Source organism: Carassius auratus, chromosome 35 (genome assembly GCF_003368295.1).
Source record: "Carassius auratus strain Wakin chromosome 35, ASM336829v1, whole genome shotgun sequence".
NCBI lineage: Eukaryota > Metazoa > Chordata > Actinopteri > Cypriniformes > Cyprinidae > Carassius > Carassius auratus.
The window spans coordinates 15,967,788-15,986,242 of record NC_039277.1 but is presented as its reverse complement, the minus strand read 5'-3'; the positions used below and the strand labels follow the sequence as shown (position 1 = coordinate 15,986,242).

Here is an 18,455-nt window from a genome sequence, read left to right as displayed (position 1 = left end):
GCATGATCAGATAATCATCCAATTTGGCACAGGTGCATCTCCTTTAGCTAACCATCTTAACTAGCACAACAAGTGTATATACGTACATCCAGCCTTCCTACCTCCTGTCCTACGACAGTTATGCCTATTATTCGCTTTCAGATTGGATGTAAGGGTGAACTTGTGAATTCCTAGATGTACGGTCTCCAGAAAGTATGCCAGAAACCCCTCATAACTCACTGTACACACTAGGACTCGAGAGAATACCAATACTTGCATAACCATGACTTGATTGCTTGTATTTTTTGTGCTGACTCAAACAAGAAGGTCCCAGCTGTAGCTTAACACATCTATGAAAGTTGAATTGAATAAGTTGAAGATTACTGTCATGCTTTCTTACTTACATGGCTATGAGGGGTGTATATAAATGTTACACCCCTTCAGAAGGTTTGATTTGCAATCATGCTGTCCAAACACAAAAGCAGAAGCTCCCTACAGGCAAGTCTGAGCAGCCTGCAGTATACTTTTCCAATCTCCCCAGTCAATGCGATCGTTCGGAGATGGCTGTTACTCCAGTAATGTTCTCCACGTAGCACCAGCAAATGGGCGTCATCTCCTTTGGTGGAGGAACGTATGACAGCAATGACAGTAGAGAGGACATCTTAGGCTTTGAGAGTGAAGACAGCATCTGTGTGTGTGAGAGCAAGGACACGATATCAATTGGCGAATCCAAGGACATCGCATTCAAAAATTCAGACCTGCCGGATGATTTTGAGAACAAAACATAGAAAGATGGAGTTTCAGGGGTCAATAAGGAGTCTGTGGTGGGAACCAGTGAGAGCAAAAATAATGTTATCATATTATCACTCGAGACCAAAGAAAACTGTGTTTGTGGTATTCCTTTGAAGTGCTTGATCTTGCCTTGTTAGCTCTGTTTGTAAGAAAACAAAGATTAATCTGTCATAGTTCAGGTGCTTCCTACAAATGAGATATTTTTGATTTAAATCAGTTCTTGCATAATTTGTGTTTTTAGACTTTTTAGACTTTTCAAATATCTTCTTAATATATTAGAGGTGGCATGTGCAATCCAATGATTGGTCTTAGTCAGGGTTATTATACTGTACTCAACTAGAACCAAAACAATAAAAAGCATTTTTGCTACTTGAAATAAAATAAGCATTAAATTTAATTTAATTTAATATATATATAAATATCATTTATTTCAAATAGTTGCCAATGATATGTATCTTATTATACTAAAATTACTAAAACTAAAACTGAAATAAGTCATTTGTAAGCTCAAGATGTATGTGATTGATTCACTCAAATGAACCAGCTCAAAAGATTTGTTTATGCTGGAATCATCTTTTCCAAAATTAAACTGCACAGGTGGCACTGGACAGTTTTGATTCAGTAAAAAGAACCGATTCATAGGAATAATTTGTTCAGAAAATGAACTATGCTTTTGTAGTGCACTGTGTTTTGATTCACTCTTAAAAGACATTTGTTCGAAAGTTGAATTAGGCCTACTTCTTGGCGACGTATGTTTTTGATTCAGTAAAGAGAACCGACTCATAAGAGTAATTCGTTCGGGAATTGGACTACACTGGCCTCGTGGAGCACCGTTGAATAAATATCGCAAGAAACTCCCAGAATAGTCACCAATATTTGTTTTAAAAATGAAAACAGTCCTACAAATGAGACAATTGTTGACAAACAGTAAGAGTATAGAGTTGTAAATGTAATGTAAACATTTAGATTTAATGTGGAATGTTTTGAGTTAATATAGAACGATTCAACTTTTGATATATTCCCTTAAACTCTTTTTAGAGATTACAGGGTTTTTTTCTGAAAAGATAAAATATGAGAAGAAGGTTTATAGTGTTGGAGTACTCCTTACTCAATTTTTTTTATTTATTACTCGTAGTTACTCCTTTCATAAGTAATATTATTACTTTATTTATTACTTTCTAGCAACAGTAATTAGCTACACTACTAGTTATATAACTTTTTCTTCATTCCCCACAGAAATTGTAATTGTTTATCTTCCCCATAAAATTATTTTAAAATGTTACAAGCAATATATTTCTGCCTCATCATTTGCCTAAAATCCACATTGGATTGCAGTCAGAAGTTATTACAAATACTCAACGGGGATTGATAGTGACTTTTAAGTAAAAGTGTTGTATTAACCTCATGTGTAGCTTGAAGCTAATTCTAGTTATAATTTCTCTGTTACCCAAATATGATTTTATTTCATGAAGTATTTTATCAAAAGAAATCACATAAGTTCGTAAGAAAATGTTTCGTCGTCTAAAAAGATTTTTAATTATAGTAATATAATTTACAACTTGCACATCGGTGTTCTTTTCACCTGACAGAATCAATGTAATGACAATATTTTCATCCGCTGAATGTAACCTTTTCCATATTCCCAGCTTGCCCTCTGCACTGTTGACTTCATGTGCCTATACGAGTCATGAAAATTATGAAAATATATCTAGGAATTTTTGGATTGATGGATTTCAAATCATCAGGGTTCGAGGCATCACAAATAATTAAGTAATTAGCTTTTTTATGGATGGTAACTAATGTTACACTACTAATTAATGCAAAAAGTAATATTATTATTGCCCAACAATGAAGATTGCTTTTTAATTGAAACAACAGAGTTTCAGTTGTTGATCTTACCATGTCTTTCTCTGTATGTTCTTTCAGAATGTTCTGGACCTTTAGGGATGGAAGGGGGGATCATTTCGAACCAGCAGGTAACAGCTTCCTCCACACTTCGATCTCTGTTCGGCCTGCAGAAATGGTTTCCGTACTTCGCCCGACTCAACAAGAAGGGCCTTGTCAATGCCTGGAGCGCAGCCGAGGGTGACCGATATCCATGGATTCAGGTAATCCGCCTCATTTGGACTGCATTAAAAACATCCATAGCTTTGTTCTGCTGTCATCCTGCGTGTGCCTGACTTTATTTTTGTGCCTTCAAGATTAAAGATGGCTTTGATGCCAATATGCTTTTAAATAACACCTCCATTTGTAGCTGGAAAACTGCATTATTTCTGTTTTCTAGTCCTTAGATGTTCTTACTGCTGCTTTGAGGGGTCATAACATAAGATTTATTTTTCATTATTTTAATATTTTCCTTGAAAGCTTCACTTATAAAGTTAATCAAGTTTTTTGCGCAAACACACACATAAAAAAATATTTATATATATATATATATATATATATATATATATATATATATATGTGTGTGTGTGTGTGTGTGTGTGTGTGTGTACAATTGACAATTTAATATCATTTATTTGTATAGAGCTTTTCACAGTGCAAACTTTTATGGCTTGCCTTCCACACAACCCCTCTCCAGATACACAGCTGTCATCAGATACACAGCAATTTCTGATAGGGACAAATTATGACTGCGCAGCCCACGAGGCTTCACCTGTTCATCTTGTGAGTCGAGGCCATAGATTTTGTGCTGTCCCCTCACAGATAAATCTGCAGCGGAGGATGAGGGTGACCGGACTGATAACACAGGGTGCCAAGCGAATTGGAAGCCCAGAGTACGTGAAATCATATAAAGTAGCATACAGTGACGACGGGAAGGCCTGGAGCATGTTTAAAGTCAAGGACACAGATGAGGACATGGTAAGACGGGACACGCTGTTCGTTCCAGATGAGATGAGAGCGCCAGAGGGGGATTTTTAAATTAAGAAACTGTCCGACGTTCTCCTGCCAACTCGCCCTCCTTTCCAGTTTTTATTTTTATCAGTCAGACTCTTCTTGTTTTTTTTATCAGTGAGAAATCTCCCTTTAATGTGAATGAGAACAATTTTATCACATTTTATTTCATTTTCATTTATTATTATCATGTTTTATGGCAGCTATTTTTGAGTTCATGTTATATGGATAATTATAAATAAACACAATGCACATAATTATTTGAGTTTAAATTATATCATTAAAATTATTAATTAAATACAGTATTATTAAAAATGTGGGGGTCAGTTAGATTTTTTATGTTTTTAATGAATGTCTCTTTTGCTCATCAAAGCTGCATTTATTTGATCAAAAATATAGGAAAAACAGTAAATACTCTGAAACATTATTATAATTAAAAAATAACAGTTTTTTTGGTTTAGTATATTTAAAAATGTAATTTATTTCTGTGATACAAAGCTGAATTTTTCAGCATCATTACTCCAGTCTTCAGTGTCCCATGATCCTTCAGAAATAATTTTGATTTGCTGCTCAGGACGCAATTATTATTTATTATTATTATTATAAATGTTCGAAACAGTTTTTCTGATTAATATTTTTTTAAAGCTGATTTTATTATTATTATTATTATTATTATATTATTTAATGAATAGAACATTAGAAATAAAGAAATTTTAGAAATTTAAGGAATTTATTTGAAATGAAAATATTGAGTAATATTATAAATATCTTTCCTGTCATGTTTGCACTTTTTTATTTGTTAAGCATTTTTGTAATTTTTAAAATGCTTGTAATCACTGTTTTTGTTTATGCTATTTTACTGCAGATATTCACTGGAAATACTGATAATAATTCCCCCTCAGCTAACTCCTTCAGTCCACCAATCGAAGCGCAGTACATCCGCATTTACCCACAAGTCTGCAGGAAACACTGCACACTGCGAATGGAGCTCCTGGGCTGTGAGCTCACAGGTCTGTGTTTTAAAGTCAGCAGTATTCATCTCTGACACAGTCTCGAGTAAGAATTATGCTCACTCTTGCAGTTGTTTTTCAGGATGCTCAGAGCCCATGGGGATGAAGACCGGACACATCCAGGACTACCAGATCACCGCCTCAAGTGTGTTTAAGACACTGAACATGGACATGTTCTCCTGGGACCCCTCCAAGGCCAGACTGGACAAACAGGGCAAGGTCAACGCATGGACATCAGCCCATAACGACCAGTCCCAGTGGCTGCAGGTGAGACAGATATAAACAGTATAGGTCAAATTTTTTTTGTGTTTGTGTTTGACGCATTCAATTCAGGATGGACACATTAAATGGATAGAAAGTGACAGTATTTATGCTATCAGACGTTCAGAATGTTACAAAATATTTATATTTCAAATAAATGTTGGTCTTTTGAACTATCTATTCATCAAACAATGCATCACAGCTTGCATAGAAATATTGAGCAGCATAAATGTCACCATAAATAATAATATGAAATGTTTCTAGAGCAGCATATTAGAATGATCTCTGAAGGATCATGTGACACTGAAGACTGGAGTAATGATGCTGAAAATTCAGCTTTGCTCACAGAAATAAATTACAATTTTAAATCTGTTCAAATAGAAAACAGTTATTTTAACTAATTCCACAACATTACTATTTTGACTGTATTTTTAGCAGGCTGGAAGACCAGCAAGCCATCTCAGACCAGCTTCAGCTATTTAAAAAAGAAAAATGTATTGACTCAATATATCAGCAAGCTACAATATAAGGCTTTTCATACTATGTTTAATTCTGGGTTATCACAACAGACAACCAATCATGAACTAAACAATGCTTGCCTCATTAAATATTCATGACTCAGTACAGTCAAAGTAGGAACTTTCCTGTTCAGTTTCAGCCTCTGAGGAAGTTAAAAAACATTGAATAATGATGGTGTTTGGAAAGAAAACCAGAGAATGTTTATGTGGCGATTTTGGGATTTCTAATTGGCACCAAATAGGTTACACCATATAGCAAAAAATATATATATTTCAGCCAATGGGATCATTTAGGTCACCCAGTGGGCTGAATTTGACACAGGGTAAGTAGTAGGATGTGTCATACGGCATCATCCTTGCTCAGTATATTTCCATCCTAATTTTCTATGCCACAGAAATATATTCATCTTCACAAATTCAATAGACTGCAGGATAATCTTTAATTTCCCCCATAATCCTACAAATACACCCAGAGGTCAGTCTGTGGTCAGCTACTGTACCTCCAACATCATTAATCTAACTAAACCGGTAGGCTGCTCATTGTTTGCCGTTATAACAGACTGTAAATCTGAGCTTGTTCTCAGACCCAAGAGCAGTAATGTCTTTAAATGGCTGAGTCTGCTGCCATTGAACTGAGATTGGGAAATTGGATCCGAGAGAACAGGCTAATGTATATATTATATTACACCTGCACGCTTGCAGAACCGAGCCCGGCCGCTCAAACGCTCCTCTGAGATTGCAGAGCTGCTGTGAATGCTGCTCACGTCAGTCAGGTCAGAAAGCAGAACCTGAGTCCTCATGAAAGAATAATACACACACACAGAGAGAGAAAGAATGACAGAGAGAGCGAGAGAGGCCCGAAAAAACAATATTCATAAAACAGCTGTGGATTTTAATAATATGCCTACCTGTACATTTTATTATTTAAGAAGAATTATCTATGCTGCAAAAAGTGTTTTTTTCAAAGTGTTAAATAAAATAATGATTCCTGGATTAAATGTAGAAAATGCTATTTTAGTCGTTCTACTTCACATCTAGTTATTTGCCATTGCTTTTGTAATTAATTGTGACATTTACTAACAATTCCTGAGTAAAAATTATTTCTACACCAAATTTTTTCAGTGCATAAATGTTGTCCAGTAATGTTTTTCCAGAAACATTAAATGACGCCAGACTAATGTTTTTCCAGACTGAGCAGACATATTTCTGTAAACTAATTTAGGTACTGTAAAAACAATGAACAATTATTAATATTTTAAAATACAATTATAAAAATTGTTTTTTTTTGTGATGAGTTTATTAAATATAATGTACAATAAATACAAATGTGCTTATTGCATTAATAAGTATGTTTTAATTTGCTCATTTGTAATACATTTTCATTTACTGAATTATGCATTAAATAATGATAATTTTGATGTTATCGTTTTTAGAGTTCTTAAAACAATATAGTGTTGTGTAATTCAATTTCTGCTTTGGTCATGTTCATTAATTTTACATTATTGACGTTCACAGTACTCAGTCAACATTTGTCTTAAAATAGACATCACTAAATGATTAGAATTATTATTTTTAGTTGCATGATAAAGTTGATCAAATATACCAAAATAATAAAGCATAAATTAATCAGAATTACTGAAATTTTTTGTTTTAATACACAAGTATTTACATGAACACACCCTGTGGGTGTGTCCTTTTAAAACATAAATTGAATATATGACAAATTCGGAATTTTGTCAACAATCATGAAATGAATATACTGAATTTAGAGAAGCATGCTGTACTTTTTAGCCCTTTAGGCATGATGTCATCTTATTTTCATAAAATAGCACAGCTTTTTTTTTATAATAGCCAAGTTCATTTATCAAGACTGGTTTATTTTTTTTTTATTTTATTTTTTTTTAGCAAAAACAAGAAGCTCCAGAGCAGTTAATTACAGCAGCCTTGAAATCCTGTAATACCAATAATCAGGGGTGGTTCTAGGGTGAGTGAAGATCCAGGGCTTAGCCCAGAAAAATCCATGTATGTGACTTTTTATTTTAATAAATCAGAAAGATTTACCTTATTTAAAATATACAAAAACAATAAAAACAAAAACAAATTAAAAACATTTTATTTAAAGTATTGAGGAAAATACATTTGCTTTTTGCAAACAAAAATTAAGAATTGCAAAACAAATGAAACAGCGCGAAAGCAATGATTTTGCAATACATATTTCCCATGGTCATATCTATTAATTTATTTGCAATGCTGCTTTTATTTTACGTGTCAGTCTAGTTTGAGCTTGCGACACCATTTTCCCTTTGCGCTTTACTTTTCTCTCTTTGTGGCACTGTTTTGACGTGGGGGTGGAGTCAAGGGACGGGGGCCTGTACAACATGCCTCCCTGGAAGTGACGTCATCGGCCCGAGACGCAGCTCACTGACTTTCGAGTGGATTGTTTATTTTTATTCATTAGCATTAAAACAGTCATGTTTTCGTTTTATTTACTTTATTAACAAATGTGTGTATTAGCAGCGTTTTCTCAAGTTAAAGTTGTTAATATGAACATCTGCTGTTTATTTCTCTTGATGTGCACACTCTCGATGTGATAGCGAATCATTTTAATCTGTTCAGGAGTTCATAGCAGGTTCTCAAATCATTTGAGTCAGTTCGGGAGTTCGTAGTGGGCTCGCGAATCATTTGAGTCAGTTCGGGAGTTCGTAGCGGGATCGCGAATCATTTGAGTCAATTTGGGGATCGCGAATCATTTGAATCAGTTCGGGAGTTCGTAGTGGGATCGCGAATCATTTGAGTCAGTTTGGGGATCGCGAATCATTTGAAGCAGTTCGGGAGTTCGTAGCGGGATCGCGAATCATTTGAGTCAGTTTGGGGATCGCGAATCATTTGAGTCAGTTCGGGGATCGCGAATCATTTGAGTCAGTTCGGGAATTCGTAGCGGGATCGCGAATCATTTGAGTCAGTTTGGGGATCACGAATCATTTGAATCAGTTCGGGAGTTCGTAGCGGGTTCGCGAATCATTTGAGTCAGTTTGCGGATCGCGAATCATTTAAAGCAGTTCGGGAGTTCAAAGCGTGTTCGCGAATCATTTGAGTCAGTTTGGGGATCGCAAATCATTTGAGTCAGTTCGGGAGTTCGTAGCGGGATCGCGAATCATTTGAGTCAGTTTGGGGATCGCGAATCATTTGAGTCAGTTCGGGAGTTCGTAGCGGGATCGCGAATCATTTGAGTCAGGTCGGGAGTTCAAAGCGGGTTCCCGAATCATTTGAGTCAGTTTGGGGATCGCAAATCATTCGAGTCAGTTCGGGAGTTCGTTGCGGTTTGCAAATCATTTGAGTCAGTTTGGGGTTCGCAAATCATAGCTGTATATGGATAGGCATTTTTAACTAATGTAGTAGCTAGTTCTAATTACGATTTCCATGCTTGTTTAGGTGTGAAATGTGCAGGGGCGATTCTAGGATTTTTTCAACTGGGGGGCACAAGAGGGGCCACGATTAATACAGAGGGGCCAATCTTGTGTTGTTTAAACTGTATATCCAAATCATTTCAAGAGTTCAGTAACCTTTAAAATCAGTAATAAACAGTGATACCCTATTATATTTTAATAGCAGTTATTCACTGCTCTAAATAATAAAAAAAAAAAATCAAATACAATTTGTATTAACTTTTCACTTTACAAAAGTGGAAGAAAAACTGTAATAAATAAAAAAATCCAATGTATGAATAGTGTACAACTCACAAATAATAATAATACAATTTATTTATAATAGCCTTATATAATATATATATATATAATAGCCTTATTTATATAAATGCAGAATAACATTAATAATTCATAGAAATAAATACACAATTAATTAATTAATATAACTAATATAAATTTAATATAATTTCATTATATGTTTTTGTTTATTATCCACATCCCATTCAATTTGCATAGCAGCAGTTGCAGTAAATTTGCATTGATGAATAAACAAAATCTACTTATGTCAAGGCTAATTAATCTTGAGCATATTGATTTAAAAATATCATATTCAATACTTTGTTAGATAGCTACTTGTTCAAAAAGGTAGCTTTAATTTAACATGTAAAATATGTGGATCCTATAAAACAGTTTAGAATAGCTTAATTAGTCCAGTGTTATTTTAGTATTAGTTATTTATTTTGCTATTTAATCATGCATTAAATAATTATGTATGATTTTTTTGAGAATGTTTCTGGGTGTCATCAAATGACGTTTTGTCAATAACTTCTGGAGAGAGAGCTTTCCAGGGTGCAGACAGCAATCGCGGAGCACCATGGTGATTTTAGAACGGCAACTGAATTTATTAGGAATCTACAGACGCAAATAGATTAAAGGTGTAGAAAAATAAAGACCTATATGTGTATTTTGGACTTTTTTTTCACCACAAGTCTGAAAGAAGACATGTTACTGAAGACAAACAGCCCCAAATCTCAAAATTGACCAGTAAAAAAAACGATGTTTTTGCATGTGTCTCACCCATATAGACTTAAAAAAAAAGGTCTCAAGTGTGGAGCGTTAGATAAACATTACACGATTTGTTTCGTCACCTCACTTGAGTTAAAAAAGTCGCTAATCGACTGCATGATTCAATAATGACTTTATTAGAATTGCTATTATAGTTTTTTTTTAAAACCATTGCTTTAAATTGCATTGTTGCCTATATCGGCGCGTTCGGGCGAAAAAAAAAGTAAATCGTAACGCAGTAAACCCCTTTTACATTCAGCATCAGAGGAGCATAGTAAATATAATGATTAGCATCTTGGTCTGCTCTAGGAGATAACATCGTCATCGAACCTGGTCTGTCTAACACCGAAAGACGTTAACGTTAGTACCAAACACTTCTTGCACTGCAACAACTCGCTAATCGAAAAACATAAGCTATTTAAAATAGGTGCTTTTTTCGTTGGAAAACAGCAGCTCGCTATTCTTGGTCCTCGTTGAGAAGCATCGCGAAACAAACATGAGTTATTTACTAAACTGAAAGATTATAATTTGAATTTGTGAGTGACAGACAAGTAGAAGGGTGGGGGCACACTGGGGGGCCAATCAGTTTTCAGGAGGGGCCAGTGCCCCCATGGCCCCTCCTCTGGCTACGCCACTGGAAATGTGAACTCTTATTTTTTGTTTTAATGATGTGCCTTTTAACAGTATCAAGTATGTTCATAAACTAAACAAATCGTCCCTGAAAAGTGCACACATCTAGGCTAATGTAAAGTTACATTATGAAGTCATACTAGTGCGCTTTTGAGTGCGTTCTTTCACTGCATTATTCGGTATATTCAAATGCATTTATGAATGCATGTGAATGATCACAAAATTCAAGATATGAACTCTTTTTGCCAAAAGGGTTATTTCTTATCATTATAGAACCTTTTTAGCATGAAAGGTTCTTTGGAGTTGAGTAAAAAACCCTATGGTTCTATATAGAACCCCAATGATCCCTTTTTTCTAACAGTTTGTTGTCATAAGTAATAGACTTACCAAATTCAGCGGCCTGAAGACGTTCCCGCGGTGTCATTGGCACTGATTAACTCCCGTCCTCCGAGGGGAACTCTGCAGTGCAGACGAGGGCTGTGATTTAGCCTGGTGTCCATCACTCTGTGAAGGGCAGTGAATTCCAGCTGTATTAAACAGATAACAGGTTGAGAGACAGTCCCACCAAAGCAGCTATGAGATTTGTTTTACCTTCAGACACCTTTAGCTGTTAGCTGTTAGCTGTTAGCAGAGGTATAACCTACCTTAGAAAGACAATTTTAGACATGAGGAGAGCTGTCTACACTCAAAGCACCTGATGTTAGATGCTCCCTTTCTATTTCTGCACAGCTACTCCTGCAGTTTTCCTTTTTATCATTTTATTTTATCAATGCTGAAATCTATCTTTGACCTCATGACTCCATAACTACATTTCCACAATGGTATAAAAAAAATCCTGCAATTCTGAGAAAAAAGTTATTTTAAAATGTAATTCTAATCAAATTATTATAATGTTTTTTTTTAATCAAGAATAGTGGGATATAAAATCGAAACTGCAAGATGTAAACTCAGAACTCTGAGAAAGAATTATAATATAAACTCAGAAATGCAAGTTATAAATTTGGAATTGTGAGAAAGTAAGTCAGAATTCAGTTTATATCTTGCAATTTCAGAATTGTGATATAAACTGAATTGCGAGAAAAATGTCGCAATTTCCTTTTTCCTTTTTTATTATTTTTTTTTTCTGTGGTGGAGACTGGGCTTCCATAATTTTTTTCCCCATGAACTGCCATTCAAAATTACATTTACATGCTGACAAAATAAATATTTATGCAACAAATATTTCATTGTATTACAGTAATATTTGTGGTTTTGTGGAGGGCTCTTAACAGCGTAAAATGAACTTCTAAAATGACATGCATGGGCTAGAATGGTGTGTGATATTGCAAAGCATTTTTTTTTATTTTCTTCACAGAAAAATCTGTAGAAACACACTCTCTCTCATTATTACCAGGTGGATTTGCTGATTACCACCAAAATCACAGGAATTATCACCCAAGGAGCCAAAGATTTCGGACACGTGCAGTTTGTCGGTTCCTATAAAGTGGCGTTCAGTAATGATGGGGAGAAATGGCTCATTTATCAGGATGAGAAGCAACAGAGGGATAAGGTAGGACACTCTCTGTGTACATGAACATTTGAGGGAGACGCAATCATTTTTTAAATGAAAGTTTTAGTTTATTTACTTTTTTTATTGAATGTCCTTTATAAAAATCACTCAACTGATTGGATGAAATCGATGGAGCTTCTCTCACACACTCACAGCATCAGCGTTAAACATGAGAAAAATGTCAACCTCTCAGCATTTTTCTGACAATCTTCCACCTCCAGCTGAAGAATCACCTCCACACTTTCCGTCTGGAGCAGCAGCAGCTGACAAAACTAACGCTTTTCTCAGACACAAAGCTCCGGCAGGAGTCCTTCTGTGGAGAAAAGAGAGACAGTTATTTCTATTTCAAATTCAACATTTATTAGACAGATACCGCTAGACTGAAGCTAGAGTGATGTAAATGGCTGCCAGTGTTGCTATGTGGTATATTTTCATTTAAATGCACGAATTACCACGAAAATATTAAGCATCACAGCTGCTTCTTAACATAATAAGAAGATGATAAGAAGAAATGTTTCTTGATTTCTGAAGATCATGTGACACTGAAGACTGGAGGAATGATACTGAAAATACAGCTTTGATCACAGGAATAAATTTGATTTTAAATGTAATTACAAGTTATTTTAAATTGAAATAATTTTTCACAATATAACTGTTTTTACTTTAGATTTATATATTTATAGTTATGTTTTCAATCAAACAAATGCAGCCTTGGTGAGCATAGGAGACATTAAAAACCATTAAAACCATTAAATGGTAGCATAGGCAAATATTGTTGTTTATTACTAAAGACTTTAAATGTAAGAAAAATGAATCATTGAATCACTAGCACATTAAGTCATATAGATTTGGGTGGATTTAGCTGAATTTTCACTTCCCCTATCACTTTTTTAAATCACATGATGTGACATGATCTTTCCTCCTCATAACACATTCCCTGCTCCCTCTCAACACACACACACACACACACAAACACACACACACTGTAAGGTCATGTTGTGGTGGTTGGCGTTTGTTAGTGGTGTTGGCTGGGTAATCTATTCTGACAGCGCTGATAAGAAACAGTCTACTGGAATAGATTCTCTCAGAGGACTTATCTGTGAACGTTGTCCTTTAACAAGCGCTATTAAAAGAGCTTAGGTTAAGAGGTGTATGAAAGCCACACGTCTGCTTTATATAGCCTATTTTACCGCAACATTGTTGTGCACTTTTAAATGACATCAGAACGCCTGATTCAGCATTTTATAATAACGCATTGTCCTTCGGTGTCATTGACAGATCTTCCAAGGAAACTTTGACAACGAAACACACAGAAAGAATGCATTAGATCCGCCGATTTACGCCCGATTCCTCCGGATTCTTCCGTGGTCGTGGTATGGACGCATTACTATGAGAGTGGAGCTTCTGGGGTGTCCGGAGGAACAATGAAACTACGGCACATTTTATGACAGACTGTGTAAAAACAACATTTCTAATTGTGATCTTTCAAGGATGCTTTGGCCTGATTGGAAAATGAAAGATCTTTTGATTACAGTCAAAAAGTTGATGATAGTCAATGATTGTTGAATTTTTTTTCTCTCGCTCTGGAAACAGCAATTCACCATGCTTCTCAAATGTTACTGTCACTGTACAACTGACTACTATATTTCATAGTATTATTATCAGAAATAGTTCAATTGTATTCACTCAGGTCAAAGGCCACATGCTAGAATAGTTCAAGTATATGATTTATGAATATAGAGAGGAGGTGAGAACTGGTGTTCTTATGAATTTATGTGGTGTAATTTGTAATTTATTACAATTCAATTGAAGCAAAATCTATGAATGAAAAGTATAGGAGTGGGGTAAACTGTGACGCTTAGCAAGATTTACTTCACATGGAAAGACACAGATTTAAGACTAAAGGCTCATTCACACCAAGAACGATAACTATATTTGTGTCCACATAACGTTTGATGTAGTTCTGTTTATTTATTATAAACTCACAATGATTTGTCATCAGCCTTTAAATGCTCTGTTATCATTATATAGTGGTGTAGACTCTGCTATTCTTAGCAATTTAGAATTCGTTCGTAACTATATCTTTTCTGTTATCTTAGTGATCGTCCTTGGTGTCAACAGGCCTTATGTGTGATCAGATTTACCATTGCTTGGCAAATTTTTTGGGTGAAATCCAGTCATTTAAACAGAAAACCACAAGTTTGGGAATTTTGCATGAGGGGAATTTTTCCACGCACCAATTTCACTACAGTTTCAAGTCGGTCACATGAATTAGCCGCTTTGACCAACAGAGAGAACCATTATTCTACTCTTAAAAATATTTTAGGAATAAAATGTAAGTTTCATGTATTCAGAATAAAATTTTCACCCGTTTGAAATACAGAGTTTGAACTCAAAACAAACTAATAATAATAACATGATGCATTTTTAAATAAACAATAAACAAGTTTATATATTTATCATAAATAAAACAAATTTAAACCGAATTCACAATGAAAAGATTCATGCTCATTCTGTAATTTCAATAAATGCATTTTGAAAATATGATTATTTAAATGAAATCAAATTGAAATAGCTAATAAATCTTGCCATGATTTCGAGTGAATAAAAATCAACTTGATTTATGTATGACTGATAAATATGCATCGCATTAAGTTTATTAGTTTGTGCTAAAACTGTGTATTCCAAATGAATATATTCAAATATGTATATATTTACTTTTCAAATGAAAATTAGCCCATAAATTACTCATCCTCAAGTCATCCTAGGTTTATAAGACTTTCTTCTTTCAGAGGAATCCAGTTGGAGATATACAAATAATTGTCTTTGATCTTTCAAGTTATTTAATGGCACTCAGCCGGTGTTGCAGTGCATCAGTCCAAAAGAGGTGAAATAAAAAGTGCCCATCCTTAATGAAAAGTGTCTCACATAGCTCCTGGGGGTGAACAAAGTCCTCCTGTAGTGTGTTTTTCTAAGAAAAATAACCAAAGCAGTTCTGGGCCGTACAGCAATTATGTACGAGGCCGACTTTGTGCATGCGCCTCTCAGAAGTGACGAACGCGGAAGCACAGCGTGACAATGGTCACTAATCAGAAGTATAAAATGAATATTTATAAAGAAGAATGTTTGAGGATTTCGATATAAGCCAAGAGGAGACTGGTTTTATGTTGCTAAAGTAAGGAAACTTTGCGTCCTTTGCTCCTTTTAACAAACGTTGTTTTTTACGAGATTCACTGGTGCATGCACAGTGCTGAACTCATACGCAATGTGCCTGCAACTGCTTATGTGTACAATTGTTGATGGAAGCTACATTAAATTGACTATTACGTTTTGAATATTATTATTTTTCTTACAAAAACGCATTTGAATCACTACCTTTGTTCACTCCCAGGATTTGTGTGAGACACATTTTATTATGGATGGGCGCTTTTTATTTCACTTCTTTTGGACTGATGCCTGAACACCTGCTGAGTGCCATTAAACAGCTTCAAAGATCAACGACAGTTTTTAATATCGACTGGTTTCGACTGAACGAAGAAAGTTATAAACACCTAGAATGACTAGAAGTTGAGTAATTTATGGGCAAATTTTCATTTTGGGGTGAACTAACCCTTTAAGTGGGCGATACATTTACTTGCAACAACTTAGCGTTCAGTAATTCAGATATGTCCAAAGTCAACACAAACAACAAAGTAAACATGGAATCAAAATTAAATGAGTTACTGCTGTAAATAATTCATTTTTGTACCATTTCTCTCAAAAATTTGTAAAAATACAGAAGTGAATTGATATTTACACTGACTTTCATGTTGCCTTTAACTCAAACAAGTGATAACAAGCCAACAAACATTTTCTTTCTTTTTCTTCCTTTGTAGTGTTTTTTGAAAACCTGTAAATACAAATCAGTATAAAGCAAGAACAGTTTGGTATAATCATATATATACTAGCTTTCTATTTCTTCACTGCTGTATTCACTGGACAGTTATTGAACAGACCTGATTATAATGTACAATAGTATTGCTGAACTCTTAATGGTCATTTTAACAATAAAAATCAAACTGTGAGACCGTTCTTGCACAGTTACAGTTCTTTATCCACTGAGACTGAATATGTATAAGGACATAGTTGCTTGTCTATTCTGTTTTCGCTGATGTTTTCAAACTTCAATAACCACAACAAGCACAAAGCATGGCAAAGCTATCGGGTAAGGACTCGAGTTTTGTGAATATTCTGCAAAATTTCTGACTTGTATGTTGCTGTATATTAATTCTAATACATACCAGTTTGAGATGACCAAACTGTTTTTTTGGAACCTGGCAGGTGGTTTGGTGCCGGTCTAAAGGCAGGTTTGTTGCTGGCCCAAACTGGTCTACAAGGTTAAAATCAGCTCTAGCAGTTTCTATAATCCACTTGACCATCCAAACCAGCGTGGACCAGCTTATGACCTTAAATGAGCAGCTGCTTTAATTTGATTAGATCTAGTTAACAATAAATAACAACACTGCTCATAATTATAGATTGTCTAAATTAAAGACTTTATTCCACACCAGCAATTTATGCAAGAAAATATCAACATATGTGATCTATACAACTTTTTTTATTATTAGTTTTCATTTAATTTTTCTATATAGCTTTAATATACTGTTATTGATATTTTTAATACATTTATACTTAAACATATTTAAATTAGTTGCCAAGTAAACATTTTTTTTTAAGTTTTCCATTTTACATTTTTTTAGCTTTATTTTAATTACTGAACAACACTACTCATAATTTTAGACTTTCTAAATAAACTACTTTATTCAGCATTTATTTTATTCTACATTACATACAGCCATTTATGCAAAAACTATTGCCTTATGTAATTTATATAACTACAAAAAACTGCTTCTTCTTCTTGTGCTTTCTGGTTCATGCATTTTTCATGTGCTTCAGTTCAGAGGAAGAGCCTGGGAGATAACTGTGCATTTAATTGCTTCAGAAACCTTATGAATTTATGTCAACCTCTAACCACAGCTGAGAACAGAAATAATCTCACATTCTGTGTGATCACATTGCTCATTTGTGTTGTAATTTTACACGTGTAGATGAAGTCAAAGTCTCTGTTTGTCACGTCAGTCAGTTTTAATTATGCTAGCAGGTGAATGAAGAGCTGTGTCATCTACAGGTGTTAATGAGAGACACTTTTACTTTCTTTTTAGCTTTTAAAACATGCTGACAGTCGAAGATGGTTTATATGTTCAGTCAGGTGGACTAGAAACTGGTAGATCTGATTTAAACCTGGTAGACCTCTTTAAAATAAAATCACAAAAGAAATCTGTTCAGAATCTCAATTATTTCTCCAGAGATCAAATGGAGACTTTGTCCTAAGACTGAGAGAGAGTTTAGTAATTAGTAAGACCTCAGCAACGTCTCACACTGTGCCCAGATTTGCCAAGATGCCAGACTGAAATCAATCAGATCTTAATATGAGCATTTCCCATCAACAGACTAAATGATCTGAGCTGCTGTTATGATGTATTTGATAAAATGACCCCAGTGTATGTGAAATCATGGGCGAATGCTGAGTGCTGGAGGAGCGAGTGTAAATTTGAGCCTGTAAATCATGTCGAAAGAGGCCGGTTCCTCAGAGACCAGGCCTCACTTACATCTCCATCACTGTCTGAACCACATAAGCAGCTCTAGAAATAACTGTGCAAACAAGAAAAGAACCATGAAGAATAAAAAATATATATAGCAAGTTAAGTTTGCTTATGTATGCAGCAAATCATGTTAAGTCATCATTAAGTTATCATGAAGTTATCTGTAATGTAAGTTGAAAGTAAATAATACTTCACACAATCTAATTATACAATCAATTGAATAAGCAGCAGAGGTTGCAAGTAAAAAATAATAATTTGTTTATTTTGTTTTCATGAATTATTAAACTCATCAGTTCGAAAACAATTAGAACACAATGTATAAGATCTATAAATTGTTCTGATATATGTATCTATTCAATAACAAACTAAAGCACTAAAAAACTGAAATAAAACAAAATAGATTTTTTTATTATTATTTCATCTAGTTGGTCAAATGTGTTTCATTTCAGCTGGGCAACATATGAAGTACTAAACTAAGCACATAAAATTAAATTTTAACACTTAAAAACTACATATATATGACAAACATACACGTCACACAAAAAACTGTTGAAATGGAAATTGCACACACAAAAACTAAAAAAAGAATATATAAAAACATTACCTGATTACTTTGAATGAGGAATGGTCGTTGGTGCCAGAAGGCTGGTCTGAGTATTACAAAAACTGCTGATCTACTGGGATTTTCA

The 18,455-nt window shown here is 34.5% G+C and overlaps 1 protein-coding gene and 1 long non-coding RNA gene across 2 annotated transcripts in view; one reads left to right on the top strand and one right to left on the bottom strand.

Annotated features, from left to right (window-relative positions):
* The window catches only part of LOC113054614 (EGF-like repeat and discoidin I-like domain-containing protein 3), a 26,409-nt gene extending 10,228 nt beyond the window's left edge, over window positions 1-16,181 (top strand). Inside the window, exons 6-11 of the mRNA XM_026220275.1 lie at window positions 2,698-2,879; window positions 3,478-3,633; window positions 4,532-4,676; window positions 4,759-4,943; window positions 11,969-12,124; window positions 13,403-16,181. Coding sequence (XP_026076060.1) covers window positions 2,698-2,879; window positions 3,478-3,633; window positions 4,532-4,676; window positions 4,759-4,943; window positions 11,969-12,124; window positions 13,403-13,552 — 974 coding nt within the window. The 3' untranslated portion in view covers window positions 13,553-16,181. The remainder of the gene's footprint in view (window positions 1-2,697; window positions 2,880-3,477; window positions 3,634-4,531; window positions 4,677-4,758; window positions 4,944-11,968; window positions 12,125-13,402) is intronic.
* LOC113054615 (uncharacterized) lies at window positions 10,970-18,455 on the bottom strand. The gene is made up of 3 exons (XR_003277404.1): window positions 18,371-18,455; window positions 12,311-12,437; window positions 10,970-11,102 (listed from the first exon to the last, which is right to left on the bottom strand). It is a non-coding gene; the product is annotated as an uncharacterized LOC113054615 (long non-coding RNA).